The sequence below is a fragment of the Cherax quadricarinatus genome, chromosome 73, assembly GCF_038502225.1.
Source record: "Cherax quadricarinatus isolate ZL_2023a chromosome 73, ASM3850222v1, whole genome shotgun sequence".
NCBI lineage: Eukaryota > Metazoa > Arthropoda > Malacostraca > Decapoda > Parastacidae > Cherax > Cherax quadricarinatus.
The window spans coordinates 8598003-8619797 of record NC_091364.1 but is presented as its reverse complement, the minus strand read 5'-3'; the positions used below and the strand labels follow the sequence as shown (position 1 = coordinate 8619797).

The 21795-nt window shown below is 39.5% G+C and overlaps 1 protein-coding gene across 1 annotated transcript in view; it reads left to right on the top strand.

Annotated features, from left to right (window-relative positions):
- Positions 1–21795, top strand: part of Oseg2 (intraflagellar transport protein Oseg2) — a 142570-nt gene that overhangs the window by 57053 nt on the left and 63722 nt on the right. Inside the window, exons 12-16 of the mRNA XM_053794663.2 lie at positions 810–953; positions 5926–6039; positions 7497–7671; positions 19513–19659; positions 21157–21337. Coding sequence (XP_053650638.2) covers positions 810–953; positions 5926–6039; positions 7497–7671; positions 19513–19659; positions 21157–21337 — 761 coding nt within the window. The remainder of the gene's footprint in view (positions 1–809; positions 954–5925; positions 6040–7496; positions 7672–19512; positions 19660–21156; positions 21338–21795) is intronic.

Below are 21795 nucleotides of genomic sequence, written 5' to 3'. Positions count from 1 at the left end.
TCCATGTATTGTATGTAATGTATGTCTTTCAGGAATAAGTATAACAATTCTCCCTACAAAAATTAAGTTGAATTTGAAGTAGAGCTTTATTGACTAGCTGTAATACTTCCAGTCTTAAGCCAACCAAGAACAGCAATACAACCATAAAAACTACCCTAGAAAACATATCAGTGTTGCTGTTTTAAACCAAACACAACATCAGAGGGTTGCTTTTCCTGTCATGCATTGCATGGGGCAGGACTCTTTATTTTTTGTACTGTGCACACCAACCACACAGACCCATTCTCTCATGTGCTGAAGAAGTATATCTTCATGAGTGACACTGGTGTCAGTGATGTAGTTCTGTGTGGAAGGCTGTGAAAGGGTTAATAACCTAATGACTTGGGTGGACTCTGACATACTCACAGTTACAAATAATGCTGAAGTTATGAGGTTGCAAGTAGACCTGGATAGACTACTACTGAAATAGTTGAACAATTGCTTACTAGATTCAACCCTATCAGAGGCAAATTAATGAAAATGGGAAACCAAAGTATGACCACCGGGGTAATGATCTTTCTGAGCCTGTTGGATCAAATCTGATTACCTCCCATTCCCTAAGTAATGTGTGACCCTCTAAGTTTAACACTTCTTCATGAAAAGAATAATATACAGGAGTTTAGATGAAATATGACTAATTCAGTCAGGTACATTAATTACACGAGTTAACATTCAAAATATACTGTCTGTATCATCTTTCACTCTCTGTTGATGCATTTAATTCATTTTCTCAAGTGTTCTGACTAAAAGAACATTGTTCTTTGATGCAGTGGGTTCCAGGTAGTGATGTTGTGGTAGCACAGAGTCGTGAGCAGTTGTGTGTGTGGTACAACATTGACACCCCTGAACGAGTAACTCTATTCCAAATTAAAGGAGAAGTTGTTGATGTGGAGAGAGCAGATGGCAGGACTGAGGTATAGTATACATATATTTCTTAATTAAAATTTTCAAAGTGTTATGATTAGTTAGGAACATTCAGTACAATGTTTATTTGAAGAAGAATTTATATTATTGTAGTTGTATGTATTTGGAAAAATTACATGAAGTCGAAATTGCAGTGCTACTTTTTCATAGTGTAATATATTGATTTGCTCTATAATAAGTTATTATTATAATTAATAGAATTTAAAAGAGGGTAGGATGAATCTTTTAGGGATGGTAAAAAATATTTTTGCAAGGAAGGTTATAAAGTGGGAAAATATAATGGAGAAGTGAAGAAAATCCTTCCCTCATAAGTCATGTTGTAAGAGGCAACTAAAATACTGAGAGCAAGGGGGCTAGTAATCCCTTTTGTACTAATTAGTAAATATAAAATGAAGAGTTTTATTCTTCTTTGTTGGGTCACCCTACCTCAGTGGTGAGAAGATTGAGGGTGCTGTTCTTTGTGCTACTGATTCACTATATTTATATACAGTGGACCCCTCCCTGCTTTACGATCAACTCCCAATGCGACCAATTATGTAAGTGTATTTATGTAAGCGCGTTTGTACATGTATGTTTGGGGGTCTGAAATGGACTAATCTAATTCACAATATTCCTTATGGGAACAAATTTGTTCAGTAATGGCACCTGAACATACTTCTGGAATGAAATAATATCGTAAACCGGGGGTCCACTGTATATATTTTTTTTTTTTTCAGCAAGTCGGCCGTCTCCCACCGAGGCAGGGTGACCCAAAAAGAAAGAAAATCCCCAAAAAGAAAATACTTTCATCATCATTCAACACTTTCACCTCACTCACACATAATCACTGTTTTTGCAGAGGTGCTCAGAACACAACAGTTTAGAAGCATATACGTATAAAGATACACAACATATCCCTCCAAACTGCTAATATCCCAAAACCCCTCCTTTAGAGTGCAGGCATTGTACTTCCCATTTCCAGGACTCAAGTCCGGCTATATAAAAATAACCGGTTTCCCTGAATCCCTTCACTAAATATTACCCTGCTCACACTCCAACAGATCGTCAGGTCCCAAATACACTGTACCATTTGTCTCCATTCACTCCTATCGAACACGCTCATGCACGCCTGCTGGAAGTCCAAGCCCCTCGCCCACAAAACCTCCTTTACCCCTTCCTTCCAACCTTTTCGAGGATGACCCCTACCCCGCCTTCCTTCTCCTACAGATTTAAATGCTCTCCATGTCATTCTGCTTTGATCCATTCTTTCTAAATGACCAAACCACCTCAACAACCCCTCTTCAGCCCTCTGACTAATACTTTTATTAACTCCACACCTTCTCCTAATTTCCACACTTCAAATTCTCTGCATAATATTTACACCACACATTGCCCTTAGACAGGACATCTTCATTGCCTCCAACCGCCTCCTCGCTGTATCATTTACAACCTAAGCTTCACTCCCATATAAGAGTGTTGGCACCATTATACTTTCATACATTCCCTTCTTTGCCTCCATTGATAACAGTTTTTGTCTCCACACATACTTCAACGCACCACTCACCTTTTTTCCCTCGTCAATTCTATGGTTAACTCATCCTTCATAAACCCGTCCGCTGACACATCAACTCCCAAATATCTAAAAACATTCACTTCTTCCATACTCCTTCTCTCCAATTTTTCTTTATCTAAATCATTTAATACCCTCATCACCTTACTCTTATCTATGTTCACTTTCAACTTCCTACCTTTACACACCCTCCCAAACTCGTCCACTAACCTATATAAGAATTTCACATATAACATCTCAGAGCCCACATCTTAAATACTTCATCATGTACATGTATACTACAGTGCTAGTAACGGCATTATGCCGCCCTTTCCCCCACACACGTACCAAAACACAAACACATGCCGTGAAAGATTGTATTATATATATATTTGCACACTTGCTGAGGTTTTAATACTTGGTGCTGCATCCTTTACACTTAGTCACGTCCCTCAGCCATGTAGGAAGACTCTCACACAAATTCTTGAGGGTTTGGGGAGGTATATGATTCCATTCCTCATGTAGAGCAGCCTCCAGCCAGGGGATGGAACTGATATCCTTGCCCAGTAAACTTTGTTTCACTATTGACCAGAGGTTTTCAATAGGGTTTAGGTCTGGGGAATTGCCAGGCGAATTGCTTGGCCAGTCATTAAAGAACCTCACTTCACAGTCCTTAAGCCAATGAACTACAGATTTGGCAGTATGACACGGTGCACAATCCTGCATAAAAACCGTAGCCCCACACTTGTCAAACGCCTCGGGTAAATTGTCACACAATAACTCCAGGTAATTATACTGGTTCATATACTGGTTTTTAGGAAGCACAATGAGTTCACCAACACTCTGAGCACTGAAATACCCCCAGACCATGAGCGATTCTATGTGTTTGGTGGTTCCACAGGTGTATCGTGGGTCTAGTGGGTCACTTCCTCTGGGCCACTACACACGTCCCCCACGGTTACAGGTGATAATGAAGGTTGCTTTATCACTCCAAAGTACTTCAGACCACTGTTGAGGATTCCAGTGAAGATATTTCTTTGCATAAATCCAGCCTACATTTCTTCTGTGGCTTGGAGAGGATCAGTTTCTTAACCTGGTGGTGACTACTGTAGCCCAGTTCTGACACACATCTGTTAACAGTTCATACAGACACCTCTGAGAGAAGATGTGGGTTCTTTTCTTTCAATTCTCTATTAGTTATCTTAGGTGTACTCTCTAACTGCTTCTTTAACACAGTTAATTTACGAACAGATATCTTCTTCGAGGGGTCAGGCTGAGGTTTGGCAGATGGTAACTCGACACCTCTACTTGCCTTGAAACGCTACATCCAGTTCCTCACTGAATGCTCACACACACACACCAACATTCTCCACTATTTCTGTCATCTGGTGCCCAGCTTTGTGAAGCCCTATGATTTTAGCTATAGTTTCAGGTGTTAAAGATTTCCTTTTACCCATAATCAAACATGTATAGCCCCAAAACCAAAAGAACACTGAACAAAAGATGGGGGCAGATGAAAGACAAAAGTGCAATACTTCCTCTCACCACAGCCATGTGAGCACTGAGGAGTCACTGTGGAATGTGGCGGCAGGCCATGACATCATGCTAATGGCTGCTACCCGGCATAATGCACTGACGAAAAAAGAGCCCCTGTATGGTAGGCCTTTGATGTTCGTCACAGCATTACGCCAGGGCTCTCATCTGGCATAATGGTGTGACTAGCACTGTATATCATACTATATACTGTATCATCATAGAAGAAGACCAGTGAACTCATCAGTGAGCAAAAATTATGTTTTCTATAACAGATATGTTCATCGTTCTTTCAAGTATCATATGCATTACTCAGGTTGGCAAGTTCATCACTTTTACCATGACCATGTGGTCTTGCTCAAAAATAGTGAATTGGCTGACAAGAAAATCAATGTATTTGTCATACCACCTTAAAGCTCATTAAATTTACTTTAAAATGAGACAAGCTTGATGAAAATTGTAGGGTTGGTTACTGAAACATTGTTGTAAACACGTTGCAAAAATTTATAGGTGATTTTCTAAAAAGTGACATTCGGCGAGTTCATCAACATTTTTTTCTCAGCATCTCATGTAAGACAACATGCAGCCTGTGGTAAATATGTTTATTTATTTCTCTTCATCAGATTACAAGGTATACACTACTTAATTGCATAGTATTGAGAGCATGAAGAATAAAAGTCACTATAGCTTGACCTTTAACTATTGATCATGATGAGATTACTGGAAGTGGTCACAAAGTTGTTTGTATATTAACAGTGCAGTATTAAAAGGTAACAGATTAAGGTATAGACATATTTTTTAACACATCGGTCGTTTCCCACCGAGGCAGGGTGACCCACAAAGAAAGAAAAAACCTTTCATCATTGTTCAACACTTTCACCATTATTCATACATAATCACTGTCTTTGCAGAGGTACTCAGATATGACAGTTTAGATGTCCCTCCAAACAGCCAATATCCCAAACCCCTCCTCTAAAGTGCTGGAATTGTGTTTCCCATTTCCAGGACTCAAATTCTGCTAACTGGTTTCCCTGAATCCCTTCACAAAATATTACCCTGCTCACACTTTTGGGTAATTCTAAAGTAAATATGTAGTGTATGTCTTCAATAATTTTTTTTTTTTTTTTAACAAGTCGGCCATCTCCCACCAAGGCAGGGTGACCCAAAAAGAAAGAAAATACCCAAAAAGAAAATAATTTCATCATCATTCAATACTTTCACCTCACTCACACATAATCACTGTTTTTGCAGAGGTGCTCAGGACACAACAGTTTAGAAGCATATACGTATAAAGATACACAACATATCCCTCCAAACTGCTAATATCCCGAAACCCCTCCTTTAGAGTGCAGGCATTGTACTTCCCATTTCCAGGACTCAAGTCCAGCTATATAAAAATAACAAGTTTTCCTGAATCCCTTCACTAAATATTACCCTGCTCACACTCCAACAGATCGTCAGGTCCCAAATACACTGTACCATTCGTCTCCATTCACTCCTATCGAACACGCTCATGCACGCCTGCTGGAAGTCCAAGCCCCTCGCCCAAAAACCTCCCTTACCCCTTCCTTCCAACCTTTTCAAGGACGACCCCTACCCCGCCTTCCTTCCCCTACAGATTTAAATGCTCTCCATGCCATTCTACTTTGATCCATTCTTTCTAAATGACCAAACCACCTCAACAACTCCTCTTCAGCCCTCTGACTAATACTTTTATTAACTCCACACCTTCTCCTAATTTCCACACTCCGAATTTTCTGCATAATATTTACACCACACATTGCTCTTAGACAGGACATCTCCACAGCCTCCAACTGCCTCCTCGCTGCCGCATTCACAACCCAAGCTTCACACCCATATAAGAGTGTTGGTACTACTATACTTTCAGTAATGTATTTCAGGTTATTGTACAAGATGGTGTCCAGGAATTATCCTATGCCTTAGATGAAGGGTTAATAGAGTTTGGAACTGCTATTGATGATGGTGACTTCTTGCGGGCCATGAATTATCTTGAGGTATGTATTTCCTTTGAGGCAGGTACTTTGATGCTGATAAAGTACTCTTTCTCTAAAGAATAGATGCTTCCTTTCTTTTCATTAAGTGGAATCAGATTGTCTGTTAGGAAATAATGCATTGTATTTTTTCCAGCTTTAATTTTTTCAATTTTTTTCGGTATTTTTTCTTTATTTTCATTAATTCTTGGCTCATACTTTTAGTTTTTCTGGTTTTTATCATCACAAGTTTCATTTTTGTTACTTATAAACTGATATTCCTTATCCGTTGGTATTAGTCATACACAAATAACCTTACAGTTTATATCACATGCATAAATATAACCACATCACTTCCATTAGACTGCCACATTCAGAAAAGCTGAGTGAACTGACATGGTCCACTAGCCTAGCCTACTTCCATGAGCAGCGTATGATAATTTGCCATTGATACATCACAAGTTTTTTTTGTTATTCATAAATAAATTATTAAAAAATTTGTTACAGAAAAAATATAGCACAGTAATATCAAATGAAAACAACAAGGCTCCCCACATCAACAGTTGTAAACAAACTGCCATAAGGTATACCATTAAAAATAACAAACTAAAATGACTGATGTGCTTGTCATTCATGTTTTGCACAGGGGAAATAATGAAATATACACTAAACATGTGTAAAAAAAAGTTTACCAATATATATCATAAATAGACAATATTACATAAAGAGTATGGAGATTAAAAATCTGTTTCAAAGTAACATTGGAATATTCACTGTACAAAAAAAAAAAGAATGAAAAATAATCAACTCCAGTCTCAAAGTATTGATTCAAAATTTTCATAACATGACTGTTGTAAATGTGGTGTGGAATAGACCACTATATCAAACCTGTATGAAACTTGTAATGTCTCTGTCCATGGAAGGCTAAGAGAGTGTCAGATAGTTGTTGTCCATGCATAATATAAATAAGGTAGAGGTTGAAAGGGGAATTTTTCCTATGTGCTGCTCTCCTTTTTTTCTCTCTGGTCCTTTTGAATGCTTTTTCATATTTGTTTTTGTCAGTCATAAGATTTTTTCTTAATGAGGTCTACAATTTTCTGGCTAATTAAAGCTATCCATAGTGGTCAGGACACATTATATGATACCAGCCTAGTCTCCTAATCTAAAATTCCTGCACTTCTTTTATTTTATTATTTGTTTTTTTACCTCAACAGTCTTATCCCTCCAAGACAGAGACTTGTGTTTCCAGCATATGTTGCTGTAATTACCTATTTATTTTTTAAGTGAAACTCTTGCTTTTGGGCCCAAGTTTCAATTCTTGATTCACTAATGTGAATGAACTTAATGAGATTTACATATGAACATCTGTATTGTATGATGCTATCTTTTACTACCTTTTAATCTAGCTCTGTTTCTTTGATTCTGTGTGTATAATTTATTATAAGAATCACACTAATTATTAATTTCTTTTTTTATTTCAGACACTGCCAATGACTGCTGAGGCAGAAACCATGTGGCGTACACTTGCTCGACTGACACTGGAGGGGCGTCATTTGTATATTGCTGAGCGTTGTTATGCAGCCCTTGGGGATGTTTCCAAGGTTAGATACCTCCAGGGAATCAACCAAATTAGGCAAGACATTCAAAATACCACAGGTTAGATCTATTGTATAATTCTTTTAATAAAAATTATGTGATTGAATCGTTTTCTTGACTCGTATATATTTTTTTGTTCATCAAACTGGCCATATCCCACTGAGGCAGGGTGACCCTAAAAGAGAAAATGAAGGTTTTTTTTTTTAAATACTTTCATCATCATTTAACACTTTCACCTCACTCACACATGATCACTTTTTTTGCAGAGGTGCTCAGAATACAACAGTTTAGAAGCGTATACATGTATGTATCTGGAGTATCTGAGAGAGTTAGAGCAAAGGAAGGGGTAGCAGTAATGTTAAATGATCAGTTATGGAAGGAGAAAAGAGAATATGAATGTGTAAATTCAAGAATTATGTGGATTAAAGTAAAGGTTGGATGCGAGAAGTGGGTCATAATAAGTGTGTATGCACCTGGAGAAGAGAGGAATGCAGAGGAGAGAGAGAGATTTTGGGAGATGTTAAGTGAATGTATAGGAGCCTTTGAACCAAGTGAGAGAGTAATTATGGTAGGGGACCTGAATGCTAAAGTAGGAGAAACTTTTAGAGAGGGTGTGGTAGGTAAGTTTGGGGTGCCAGGTGTAAATGATAATGGGAGCCCTTTGATTGAACTTTGTATAGAAAGGGGTTTAGTTATAGGTAATACATATTTTAAGAAAAAGAGGATAAATAAGTATACAAGATATGATGTAGGGCAAAATGACAGTAGTTTGTTGGATTATGTATTGGTAGATAAAAGACTGTTGAGTAGACTTCAGGATGTACATGTTTATAGAGGGGCCACAGATATATCAGATCACTTTCTAGTTGTAGCTACACTGAGAGTAAAAGGTAGATGGGGTACAAGGAGAATAGAAGCATCAGGGAAGAGAGAGGTGAAGGTTTATAAACTAAAAGAGGAGGCAGTTAGGGTAAGATATAAACAGCTATTGGAGGATAGATGGGCTAATGAGAGCATAGGCAATGGGGTCGAAGAGGTATGGGGTAGGTTTAAAAATGTAGTGTTAGAGTGTTCAGCAGAAGTTTGTGGTTACAGGAAAGTGGGTGCGGGAGGGAAGAGGAGCGATTGGTGGAATGATGATGTAAAGAGAGTAGTAAGGGAGAAAAAGTTAGCATATGAGAAGTTTTTACAAAGTAGAAGTGATGCAAGGAGGGAAGAGTATATGGAGAAAAAGAGAGAGGTTAAGAGAGTGGTGAAGCAATGTAAAAAGAGAGCAAATGAGAGAGTGGGTGAGATGTTATCAACAAATTTTGTTGAAAATAAGTAAAAGTTTTGGAGTGAGATTAACAAGTTAAGAAAGCCTAGAGAACAAATGGATTTGTCAGTTAAAAATAGGAGAGGAGAGTTATTAAATGGAGAGTTAGAGGTATTGGGAAGATGGAGGGAATATTTTGAGGAATTGTTAAATGTTGATGAAGATAGGGAAGCTGTGATTTCGTGTATAGGACAAGGAAGAATAACATCTTGTAGGAGTGAGGAAGAGCCAGTTGTGAGTGTGGGGGAAGTTCGTGAGGCAGTAGGTAAAATGAAAGGGGGTAAGGCAGCCGGGATTGATGGGATAAAGATAGAAATGTTAAAAGCAGGTGGGGATATAGTTTTGGAGTGGTTGGTGCAATTATTTAATAAATGTATGGAAGAGGGTAAGGTACCTAGGGATTGGCAGAGAGCATGCATAGTTCCTTTGTATAAAGGCAAAGGGGATAAAAGAGAGTGCAAAAATTATAGGGGGATAGGTAGTAGGTTGGTAGACAGCAACCACCCAGGGAGGTACTACCGTCCTGCCAAGTGAGTGTAAAACGAAAGCCTGTAATTGTTTTACGTGATGGTAGGATTGCTGGTGTCTTTTGTCTGTCTCATAAATATGCAAGATTACAGGTACGTCTTGCTACTTCTACTTACACTTAGGTCACACTACACATACATGTACATGTTTATTTATACACACTCATCTGAGTTTTCTTTGATTTTATCTTAATAGTTCTTGGTCTTATTACTTTTCCTTTTATATCCATGGGGAAGTGGAATAAGAATCTTTCCTCCGTAAGCCATGCATGTTGTAAAAGTCAACTAAAATGCCGGGAACAATGGGCTAGTAACCCCTTTTCCTGTAAAGATTACTAAAAAGAATAAGAAGAAGAAAATTGTCAAAGTGGGAAGTCTGAATGTGCGTGGATGTTGTGCAAATGATAAGAAAGAGATGATTGTGGATGTTATGAATGAGAAGAAACTGGATGTCCTGGCTTTAAGTTAAACAAAGCTGAAGGGGGTGGGAGAGTTTCAATGGAGAGGAATAAATGGGATTAGGTCAGGGGTTTCAAATAGAGTTAGAGCTAAAGAAGGAGTAGCAATAATGTTGAAGGATAAGCTATGGCAGGAAAAGAGGGACTACAAATGCATAAATTCAAGGATTATGTGGAGTAAAATAAAGATTGGATGTGAAAAGTGGGTTATAGTAAGCGTATATGCACCTGGAGAAGAGAGAAGTGTAGAGGAGAGAGAGAGAGATTCTGGGAAATGTTGAGTGAATGCGTGGGGAGTTTTGAATCAAGTGTGAGAGTAATGGTGGTTGGGGATTTCAATGCTAAAGTGGGTAAAAATGTTATGGAGGGAGTAGTAGGTAAATTTGGGGTGCTAGGGGTAAATGTAAATGGGGAGCCTTTAATTGAGCTATGTGTAGAAAGAAATTTGGTAATAAGTAATACATATTTTATGAAAAAGAGGATAAATAAATATACAAGGTATGATGTAGCACGTAATGAAAGTAGTTTGTTAGATTATGTATTGGTGGATAAAAGGTTGATGGGTAGGCTCCAGGATGTACATGTTTATAGAGGGGCAACTGGTATATCAGATCATTATTTAGTTGTAGCTACAGTTAGAGTAAGAGGTAGATGGGAAAAGAGGAAGGTGGCAACAACAAGTAAGAGGGAGGTGAAAGTGTATAAACTAAGGGAGGAGGAAGTTCGGGCGAGATATAAGCGACTGTTGGCAGAAAGGTGGGCTAGTGCATAGATGAGTAGTGGGGGGGTTGAAGAGGGTTGGAATAGTTTTAAAAATGCAGTATTAGAATGTGGGGCAGAAGTTTGTGGTTATAGGAGGGTGGGGGCAGGAGGAAAGAGAAGTGATTGGTGGAATGATGATAGTAGTAGGTTGGTAGACAGCAACCACCCAGGGAGGTACTACCGTCCTACCAAGTGAGTGTAAAACGAAGCCTGTGATTGTTTTACATGATGGTAGGATTGCTGATGTCTTTTGTCTGTCTCATAAATATGCAAGATTACAGGCATGTCTTGCTACTTCTACTTACACTTAGGTCACACTACACATACATGTACACATTTATTTATACACACTCATCTGAGTTTTCTTTGATTTTATCTTAATAGTTCTTGGTCTTATTAATTTTCCTTTTATATCCATGGGGAAGTGGAATAAGAATCTTTCCTCCGTAAGCCATGCGTGTTGTAAAAGTCAACTAAAATGCCGGGAACAATGGGCTAGTAACCCCTTTTCCTGTAAAGATTACTAAAAAGAATAAGAAGAAGAAAAATGTCAAAGTGGGAAGTCTGAATGTGCGTGGATGTTGTGCAGATGATAAGAAAGAGATGATTGTGGATGTTATGAATGAGAAAAAGCTGGATGTCCTGGCTTTAAGTGAAACAAAGCTGAAGGGGCTGGGAGAGTTTCAGTGGAGAGGAATAAATGGGATTAGGTCAGGGGTTTCAAATAGAGTTAGAGCTAAAGAAGGAGTAGCAATAATGTTGAAGGATAAGCTATGGCAGGAAAAGAGGGACTATAAATGTATTAATTCAAGGATTATGTGGAGCAAAATAAAGATTGGATGTGAAAAGTGGGTTATAATAAGCGTGTATGCACCTGGAGAAGAGAGAAGTGTAGAGGAGAGAGAGAGATTTTGGGAAATGTTGAGTGAATGCGTGGGGAGTTTTGAATCAAGTGTGAGAGTAATGGTGGTTGGGGATTTTAATGCTAAAGTGGGTAAAAATGTTATGGAGGGAGTAGTAGGTAAATTTGGGGTGCCAGGGGTAAATGTAAATGGGGAGCCTTTAATTGAGCTATGTGTAGAAAGAAATTTGGTAATAAGTAATACATATTTTATGAAAAAGAGGATAAATAAATATACAAGGTATGATGTAGCACGTAATGAAAGTAGTTTATTAGATTATGTATTGGTGGATAAAAGGTTGATGGGTAGGCTCCAGGATGTACATGTTTATAGAGGGGCAACTGATATATCGGATCATTATTTAGTTGTAGCTACAGTTAGAGTAAGAGGTAGATGGGAAAAGAGGAAGGTGGCAACAACAAGTAAGAGGGAGGTGAAAGTGTATAAACTAAGGGAGGAGGAAGTTCGGGTGAGATATAAGCGACTATTGGCAGAAAGGTGGGCTAGTGCAAAGATGAGTAGTGGGGGGGTTGAAGAGGGTTGGAATAGTTTTAAAAATGCAGTATTAGAATGTGGGGCAGAAGTTTGTGGTTATAGGAGGGTGGGGGCAGGAGGAAAGAGGAGTGATTGGTGGAATGATGAAGTAAAGGGTGTGATAAAAGAGAAAAAGGTAGCTTATGAGAGGTTTTTACAAAGCAGAAGTGTTATAAGAAGAGCAGAGTATATGGAGAGTAAAAGAAAGGTAAAGAGAGTGGTGAGAGAGTGCAAAAGGAGAGCAGATGATAGAGTGGGAGAGGCACTGTCAAGAAATTTTAATGAAAATAAGAAAAAATTTTGGAGCGAGTTAAACAAGTTAAGAAAGCCTAGGGAAAATATGGATTTGTCAGTTAAAAACAGAGTAGGGGAGTTAGTAGATGGGGAGATGGAGGTATTGGGTAGATGGCGAGAATATTTTGAGGAACTTTTAAATGTTAAGGAAGAAACAGAGGCAGTAATTTCATGCACTGGTCAGGGAGGTATACCATCTTTTAGGAGTGAAGAAGAGCAGAATGTAAGTGTGGGGGAGGTACGTGAGGCATTACGTAAAATGAAAGGGGGTAAAGCAGCTGGAACTGATGGGATCATGACAGAAATGTTAAAAGCAGGGGGGGATATAGTGTTGGAGTGGTTGGTACTTTTGTTTAATAAATGTATGAAAGAGGGGAAGGTACCTAGGGATTGGCAGAGAGCATGTATAGTCCCTTTATATAAAGGGAAAGGGGACAAAAGAGACTGTAAAAATTACAGAGGAATAAGCTTACTGAGTATACCAGGAAAAGTGTACGGTAGGGTTATAATTGAAAGAATTAGAGGTAAGACAGAATGTAGGATTGCGGATGAGCAAGGAGGTTTTAGAGTGGGTAGGGGATGTGTAGATCAGGTGTTTACATTGAAGCATATATGTGAACAGTATTTAGATAAAGATAGGGAGGTTTTTATTGCATTTATGGATTTAGAAAAGGCATATGATAGAGTGGATAGAGGAGCAATGTGGCAGATGTTGCAAGTATATGGAATAGGTGGTAAGTTATTAAATGCTGTAAAGAGTTTTTATGAGGATAGTGAGGCTCAGGTTAGGGTGTGTAGAAGAGAGGGAGACTACTTCCCGGTAAAAGTAGGTCTTAGACAGGGATGTGTAATGTCACCATGGTTGTTTAATATATTTATAGATGGGGTTGTAAAGGAAGTAAATGCTAGGGTGTTTGGGAGAGGGGTGGGATTAAATTATGGGGAATCAAATTCAAAATGGGAATTGACACAGTTACTTTTTGCTGATGATACTGTGCTTATGGGAGATTCTAAAGAAAAATTGCAAAGGTTAGTGGATGAGTTTGGGAATGTGTGTAAAGGTAGAAAGTTGAAAGTGAACATAGAAAAGAGTAAGGTGATGAGGGTGTCAAATGATTTAGATAAAGAAAAATTGGATATCAAATTGGGGAGGAGGAGTATGGAAGAAGTGAATGTTTTCAGATACTTGGGAGTTGACGTGTCGGCGGATGGATTTATGAAGGATGAGGTTAATCATAGAATTGATGAGGGAAAAAAGGTGAGTGGTGCGTTGAGGTATATGTGGAGTCAAAAAACGTTATCTATGGAGGCAAAGAAGGGAATGTATGAAAGTATAGTAGTACCAACACTCTTATATGGGTGTGAAGCTTGGGTGGTAAATGCAGCAGCAAGGAGACGGTTGGAGGCAGCGGAGATGTCCTGTCTAAGGGCAATGTGTGGTGTAAATATTATGCAAAAAATTCGGAGTGTGGAAATTAGGAGAAGGTGTGGAGTTAATAAAAGTATTAGTCAGAGGGCAGAAGAGGGGTTGTTGAGGTGGTTTGGTCATTTATAGAGAATGGATCACAGTAGAATGACATGGAAAGCATATAAATCTATAGGGGAAGGAAGGCGGGGTAGGGGTCGTCCTCGAAAGGGTTGGAGAGAGGGGGTAAAGGAGGTTTTGTGGGTAAGGGGCTTGGATTTCCAGCAAGCGTGCGTGAGCGTGTTAGATAGGAGTGAATGGAGACGAATGGTACTTGGGACCTGACGATCTGTTGGAGTGTGAGCAGGGTAATATTTAGTGAAGGGATTCAGGGAAACCGGTTATTTTCATATAGTCGGACTTGAGTCCTGGAAATGGGAAGTACAATGCCTGCACTTTAAAGGAGGGGTTTGGGATATTGGCAGTTTGGAGGGATATGTTGTGTATCTTTATATGTGTATGCTTCTAGACTGTTGTATTCTGAGCACCTCTGCAAAAACAGTGATAATGTGCGAGTGTGGTGAAAGTGTTGAATGATGATGAAAGTATTTTCTTTTTGGGGATTTTCTTTCTTTTTTGGGTCACCCTGCCTCGGTGGGAGACGGCCGACTTGTTGAAAAAAAAAAAAAAAAAAATGAAGTAAAGGGTGTGATAAAAGAGAAAAAGGTAGCTTACGAGAGGTTTTTACAAAGCAGAAGTGTTATAAGAAAAGCAGAGTATATGGAGAGTAAAAGAAAGGTGAAGAGAGTGGTGAGAGAGTGCAAAAGGAGAGCAGATGAAAGAGTGGGAGAGGCACTGTCAAGAAATTTTAATGAAAATAAGAAAAAATTTTGGAGTGAGTTAAACAAGTTAAGAAAGCCTAGGGAAAGTATGGATTTGTCCGTTAAAAACAGAGTAGGGGAGTTAGTAGATGGGGAGAGGGAGGTATTAGGTAGATGGAGAGAATATTTTGAGGAACTTTTAAATGTCGAGGAAGAAAGGGAGGCGGTAATTTCATGCACTGGCCAGGGAGGTATACCATCTTTTAGGAGTGAAGAAGAGCAGAATGTAAGTGTGGTGGACGTACGTGAGGCATTACGTAGAATGAAAGGGGGTAAAGCAGCTGGAACTGATGGGATCATGACAGAAATGTTAAAAGCAGGGGGGAATATAGTGTTGGAGTGGTTGGTACTTTTGTTTAATAAATGTATGAAAGAGGGGAAGGTACCTAGGGATTGGCAGAGAGCATGTATAGTCCCTTTATATAAAGGGAAAGGGGACAAAAGAGATTGTAAAAATTATAGAGGAATAAGTTTACTGAGTATACCAGGAAAAGTATACGGTAGAGTTATAATTGAAAGAATTAGAGGTAAGACAGAATGTAGAATTGCGGATGAGCAAGGAGGCTTCAGAGTGGGTAGGGGATGTGTAGATCAAGTGTTTACATTGAAGCATATATGTGAACAGTATTTAGATAAAGGTAGGGAAGTTTTTATTGCATTTATGGATTTAGAAAAGGCATATGATAGAGTGGATAGAGGAGCAATGTGGCAGATGTTGCAAGTTTATGGAATAGGTGGTAAGTTACTAAATGCTGTAAAGAGCTTTTATGAGGATAGTGAGGCTCAGGTTAGGGTGTGTAGAAGAGAGGGAGAATACTTCCCGGTAAAAGTAGGTCTTAGACAGGGATGTGTAATGTCACCATGGTTGTTTAATATATTTATAGATGGGGTTGTAAAAGAAGTAAATGCTAGGGTGTTCGGGAGAGGGGTGGGATTAAATTATGGGGAATCAAATTCAAAATGGGAATTGACACAGTTACTTTTTGCTGATGATACTGTGCTTATGGGAGATTCTAAAGAAAAATTGCAAAGGTTAGTGGATGAGTTTGAGAATGTGTGTAAAGGTAGAAAGTTGAAAGTGAACATAGAAAAGAGTAAGTTGATGAGGATATCAAATGATTTAGATAAAGAAAAATTGGATATCAAATTGGGGAGGAGGAGTATGGAAGAAGTGAATGTTTTCAGATACTTGGGAGTTGACATGTCGGCGGATGGATTTATGAAGGATGAGGTTAATCATAGAATTGATGAGGGAAAAAAGGTGAGTGGTGCATTGAGGTATATGTGGAGTCAAAAAAACGTTATCTATGGAGGCAAAGAAGGGAATGTATGAAAGTATAGTAGTACCAACACTCTTATATGGATGTGAAGCTTGGGTGGTAAATGCAGCAGCGAGGAGACGGTTGGAGGCAGTGGAGATGTCCTGTCTAAGGGCAATGTGTGGTGTAAATATTATGCAGAAAATTCAGAGTGTGGAAATTAGGAGAAGGTGTGGAGTTAATAAAAGCATTAGTCAGAGGGCAGAAGAGGGGTTGTTGAGGTGGTTTGGTCATTTAGAGAGAATGGATCAAAGTAGAATGACATGGAAAGCATATAAATCTATAGGGGAAGGAAAGAGGGGTAGGGGTCGTCCTCGAAAGGGTTGGAAAGAGGGGGTTAAGGAGGTTTTGTGGGCGAGGGGCTTTGACTTCCAGCAAGCGTGCATGAGCGTGTTAGATAGGAGTGAATGGAGATGAATGATACTTGGGACCTGACGATCTTTTGGAGTGTGAGCAGGGTAATATTTAGTGAAGGGATTCAGGGAAACCGGTTATTTTCATATAGTCGGACTTGAGTCCTGGAAATGGGAAGTACAATGCCTGCACTTTAAAGGAGGGGGTTGGGATATTGGCAGTTTGGAGGGATATGTTGTGTATCTTTATACATATATGCTTCTAAACTGTTGTATCCTGAGCACCTCTGCAAAAGCAGTGATAATGTGTGAGTGTGGTGAAAGTGTTGAATGATGATGAAAGTATTTTCTTTTTGGGGATTTTCTTTCTTTTTTGGGTCACCCTGCCTCGGTGGGAGACGACCGACTTGTTGAAAAAAAAAAAAAAAAAAGTCTGCTGAGTATACCTGATAAAGAGTATGGTAGAGTTATTATTGAAAGAATTAAGAGTAAGACGGAGAATAGGATAGCAGATGAACAAGGAGGCTTTAGGAAAGGTAGGGGGTGTGTGGACCAGGTGTTTACAGTGAAACATATAAGTGAACAGTATTTAGATAAGGCTAAAGAGGTCTTTGTGGCATTTATGGATTTGGAAAAGGTGTATGACAGGGTGGATAGGGGGGCAATGTGGCAGATGTTGCAAGTGTATGGTGTAGGAGGTAGGTTACTGAAAGCAGTGAAGAGTTTTTACGAGGATAGTGAGGCTCAAGTTAGAGTATGTAGGAAAGAGGGAAATTATTTCCCAGTAAAAGTAGGCCTTAGACAAGGGTGTGTGATGTCACCGTGGTTGTTTAATATATTTATAGATGGGGTTGTAAGAGAAGTAAATGCGAGGGTCTTGGCAAGAGGCGTGGAGTTAAAAGATAAAGAATCACACACAAAGTGGGAGTTGTCACAGCTGCTCTTTGCTGATGACACTGTGCTCTTGGGAGATTCTGAAGAGAAGTTGCAGAGATTGGTGGATGAATTTGGTAGGGTGTGCAAAAGAAGAAAATTAAAGGTGAATACAGGAAAGAGTAAGGTTATGAGGATAACAAAAAGATTAGGTGATGAAAGATTGAATATCAGATTGGAGGGAGAGAGTATGGAGGAGGTGAATGTATTCAGATATTTGGGAGTGGACGTGTCAGCGGATGGGTCTATGAAAGATGAGGTGAATCATAGAACTGATGAGGGGAAAAGAGTGAGTGGTGCACTTAGGAGTCTGTGGAGACAAAGAACTTTGTCCTTGGAGGCAAAGCGGGGAATGTATGAGAGTATAGTTTTACCAACGCTCTTATATGGGTGTGAAGCATGGGTGATGAATGTTGCAGCGAGGAGAAGGCTGGAGGCAGTGGAGATGTCATGTCTGAGGGCAATGTGTGGTGTTAATATAATGCAGAGAATTCGTAGTTTGGAAGTTAGGAGGAGGTGCGGGATTGCCAAAACTGTTGTCCAGAGGGCTGAGGAAGGGTTGTTGAGGTGGTTCGGACATGTAGAGAGAATGGAGCGAAACAGAATGACTTCAAGAGTGTATCAGTCTGTAGTGGAAGGAAGGCGGGGTAGGGGTCGGCCTAGGAAAGGTTGGAGAGAGGGGGTAAAGGAGGTTTTGTGTGCGAGGGGCTTGGACTTCCAGCAGGCATGCGTGAGCGTGTTTGATAAGAATGAATGGAGACAAATGGTTTTTAATACTTGACGTGCTGTTGGAGTGTGAGCAAAGTAACATTTATGAAGGGGTTCAGGGAAACCGGCAGGCCGGACTTGAGTCCTGGAGATGGGAAGTACAGTGTCGGCACTCTGAAGGAGGGGTGTTAATGTTGTAGTTTAAAAACTGTAGTGTAAAGCACCCTTCTGGCAAGACAGTGATGGAGTGAATGATGGTGAAAGTTTTTCTTTTTCGGGCCACCCTGCCTTGGTGGGAATCGGCCAGTGTGATAATAATAAAAAAAAATAAAAATACACAACATATCCCTCCAAACTGCCAGTATCCCAAACCCCTCCTTTAAAGTGAAAGTATCTCATTTTAAATTTAGTAATGTATACAGGAGAAGGAATGCAGGCGAGAGAAATATATCATAATCTACACTTGGAAAATCCTAGAAAGAATGGTCCCAAATCTGCACACAGAAATTACTCCCTGTGAAAATAAGAGTGGGCAGGCAGTTCAAAATACCCCGAATGAAAAGTAGGGACACCACTGGTACACTAATAGAAAACACCATAAGTGTCTGGGGCCCAAGACTGTTTAACAGCCTCCCACCATACATAAGAGTAATTACCAGTAGGCCCCTGGCTGCCTTCAAGAGGGAGCTGGACAGATGCTTACAGTTGGTGCTGGATCAGCCGGCATCGACTGTGGTTTGTACGTTGGACTATGTGTGGCCAGTGGTAACAGCCTGGTTGATCAGGCCCTGATTCACTGGGATGCCTGGTCACGGACTGGGCTGTGGTGGCATTGATCCCCAGAATACCCTCCAAGTAGACACCAGGTAGACTAGCCCCTTGCTCCCGGCGTTTTAGTTGCCTTTTACGACATGCATGGCTTACGAAGGAAGAATTCTGTTCCACTCCCCATGGAGATAAGAGGAAATAAACAAGAACCAGAACTAGTAAGAAAATGGAAAACCCAGAGGGGTGTATACATATATGCTTGTACATGCATGTATAGTGTGACCTAAGTATAAGTAGAAGTCATGAGACCTACCTAAAATCTTGCATGTTTATGAGACAAAACAAAGACACCAACAGTCCTTCCATCATGTAAAACAGTTACAGGTTTCTGTTTCACACTCATTTGGCAGGACGGTAGTACCTCTCTGGGTGGTTGCCGTCTACCAACCTACCTAGATGTATAAAAATATTAATCATAAATTACAAATAATTTTCTGAACCTTCTCTGTCTCAGCAATGTAAGAGAATAGTATAGTAGTATATCGTAAATAGGTCTGGCCTTTGAACTGAGATGATGTACAATAACAGGCATTATTCTGTAAATTCTGTTGTGTATAAAATAAAAGCTAGTGACAAATGCAACAGTTAACAGTTATTCTTAGTGTACATTTATTGTAATGTACTAAACATTGTAGAAATAAATGGAAGTTAGGTAAAAAATACAAATAACTCTTTTGTTTAGCTGATGATGGAATTCAGCATTATGAAGTACAAGCTCGTTTAGCCATTCTGGACAAGCAGTTCAAGACAGCTGAAAGCATCTACTTGGATTACAACAACCTTGAAAAAGCTATGGAGATGTACCAAGATCTACATAAATGGGATGAAGGTAATGCTAAATAGTGATTCTTTATATTTTTTAATTCTCTATAACAGGAATGTGATTCATTCAACAGAAGTCTGTCTAACTTTGCACCATAATAGGGTTGACGCTCATTACATTTTATCTTCCCTCAAGGAAGGTGCCTTAATACCAAGGAAGGGTTCTTGTTCAAAGGAACTGGACTTATCCTTTCTCTTAGAATAAACCTAATTGCCTCCTATTCCTCAGGCATTATATAATTATATGGGTTATACCTGAGCTATATAATTACAGTGGACCCCCGCCTTACGATATTAATCCGTTCCTGAGAGCTCATCGTAAGCCGAAATTATCGTAAGGCGAATTAATTTTCCCCATAAGAAATAATGGAAATCAAATTAATCCATGCTGGACACCCCAAAGTATGAAAAAAAAAATTTTTTTACCACATGAAATATTAATTTTAATACACACAAACTGAAGAAGACATGCACAATTACTACTCAACTAAGAATAGAATACATGACACTTACCTTTATTGAAGATCTGGTGATGATTGATGGGATGGGAGGAGGGGAGAGTGTGGAAGTTATTATTTAGAAGGGGAATCCCCTTCCATTAGGACTTGAGGTAGCAAGTCCTTTTCTGGGGTTACTTCCCTTCTTCTTTTAATGCCACTAGGACCAGCTTGAGAGTCACTGGACCTCTGTCGCACAACAAATCTGTCCATAGATCTCTGTACCTCCCATTCCTTTAAGATTTGCCTAAAATGGGCCACAATATTGTCATTGTAATAGTAACCAGCACGGCTTGCACACTTTGCACACATTTCCTTAATCTTTGAAGTAGGCACAATGGATTCCACAACTGGCATAGGCTTCTCAGGGTTAGCCCCAAACCCTTCAAAATATTTCTTAATTTCCATACTAATTCTCACCCTTTTTACCACAGGGTTGGCACTAGAAGCTTTCTTGGGGCCCATGGTGACTTATTTTGCAGTTACAAGCACAAAAAACACTGGGATAAGATGAAATGTACCAAATGTATGCCTGGATGCGATCACACTGGCTGGCTTGCAAACACTGGCACCCACGGGGCAGCTGAGGCCACATGTGGGACGCGTCCCGGACGAATCACGTAAGGCGAGTTTTTCTATCGTGAGGCAAGGCAAAATTTTTGCGTTCAAATGCTTCGTATGGCGGATTTAACATAACGCGATGCGTTCACAAGGCGGGGGTCCACTGTATATGGATTTAGTGCTTCCCTGGTTTATAATATTACTGTAACAGCAATGCTTTGTTTTGTAAACATTAAGATATCAGGCAAATCAAGATAACTAATTTATACTCAAAAAACTGCACACATTAGACTGAAATTTGTGATGACATTTCAGTCTGACTTGGAACATTAACTAGTCAAACAGCAGCACAAAGGGAAGGGAGCCAGAACATATGAGATCTTAGTAATTCCTTTAACAATCCATTTTGTAAAATATGTATAACAAATGGGTACATTGTTTTGTAGCTGTGCAGCTAGCAGAGGTGAAAGGCCATTCAGAAGTTGAGTCCTTGCGTAGGGCACACACGCAGTGGCTTTTGGACACTCATCAAGAAGAGAGAGCTGGTCAGCTTAAGGAAGCAGAAGGCGACTATCTGGCTGCTATTAATATGTATCTCAAAGCTGGGATGCCTGCTAAAGCCTCTAGGTTAGGAAAATATATATATGTCCTTAAATTTAAACTAAGAATTTCTAATAAAATCTCTAGGTTAAATAAATATAGTATATACTGTATATGACTACATTACACACAAATTCAAACCAGCAATGCTTACTGAAATCTCTTGGTTAATGATTTTCTTTTTTTAACATACTGGCTATCTCCCATGGAGGTAAGGTGATCCAAAATAAGAAACACTTTCACCATCATTCATTCCATCACTGTCTTGCCAGAGATGTGCTGATACCACAGTTCAGGTGCCCCTCCAAACTGCAAGTATCCCTACCCTTCCCTCAGAGTGCAGGCACTATACTTTGCACCTCCAGGAGTCAAGTCCAGCTAACCAGCTCCCCCAAATCCCCTCACAAAATGGTACCCTGTTTACACTCCAAAAGCTCATCATGTCCTAGAAACCATTTACCTCCATTCACTCCTACCTAACATGC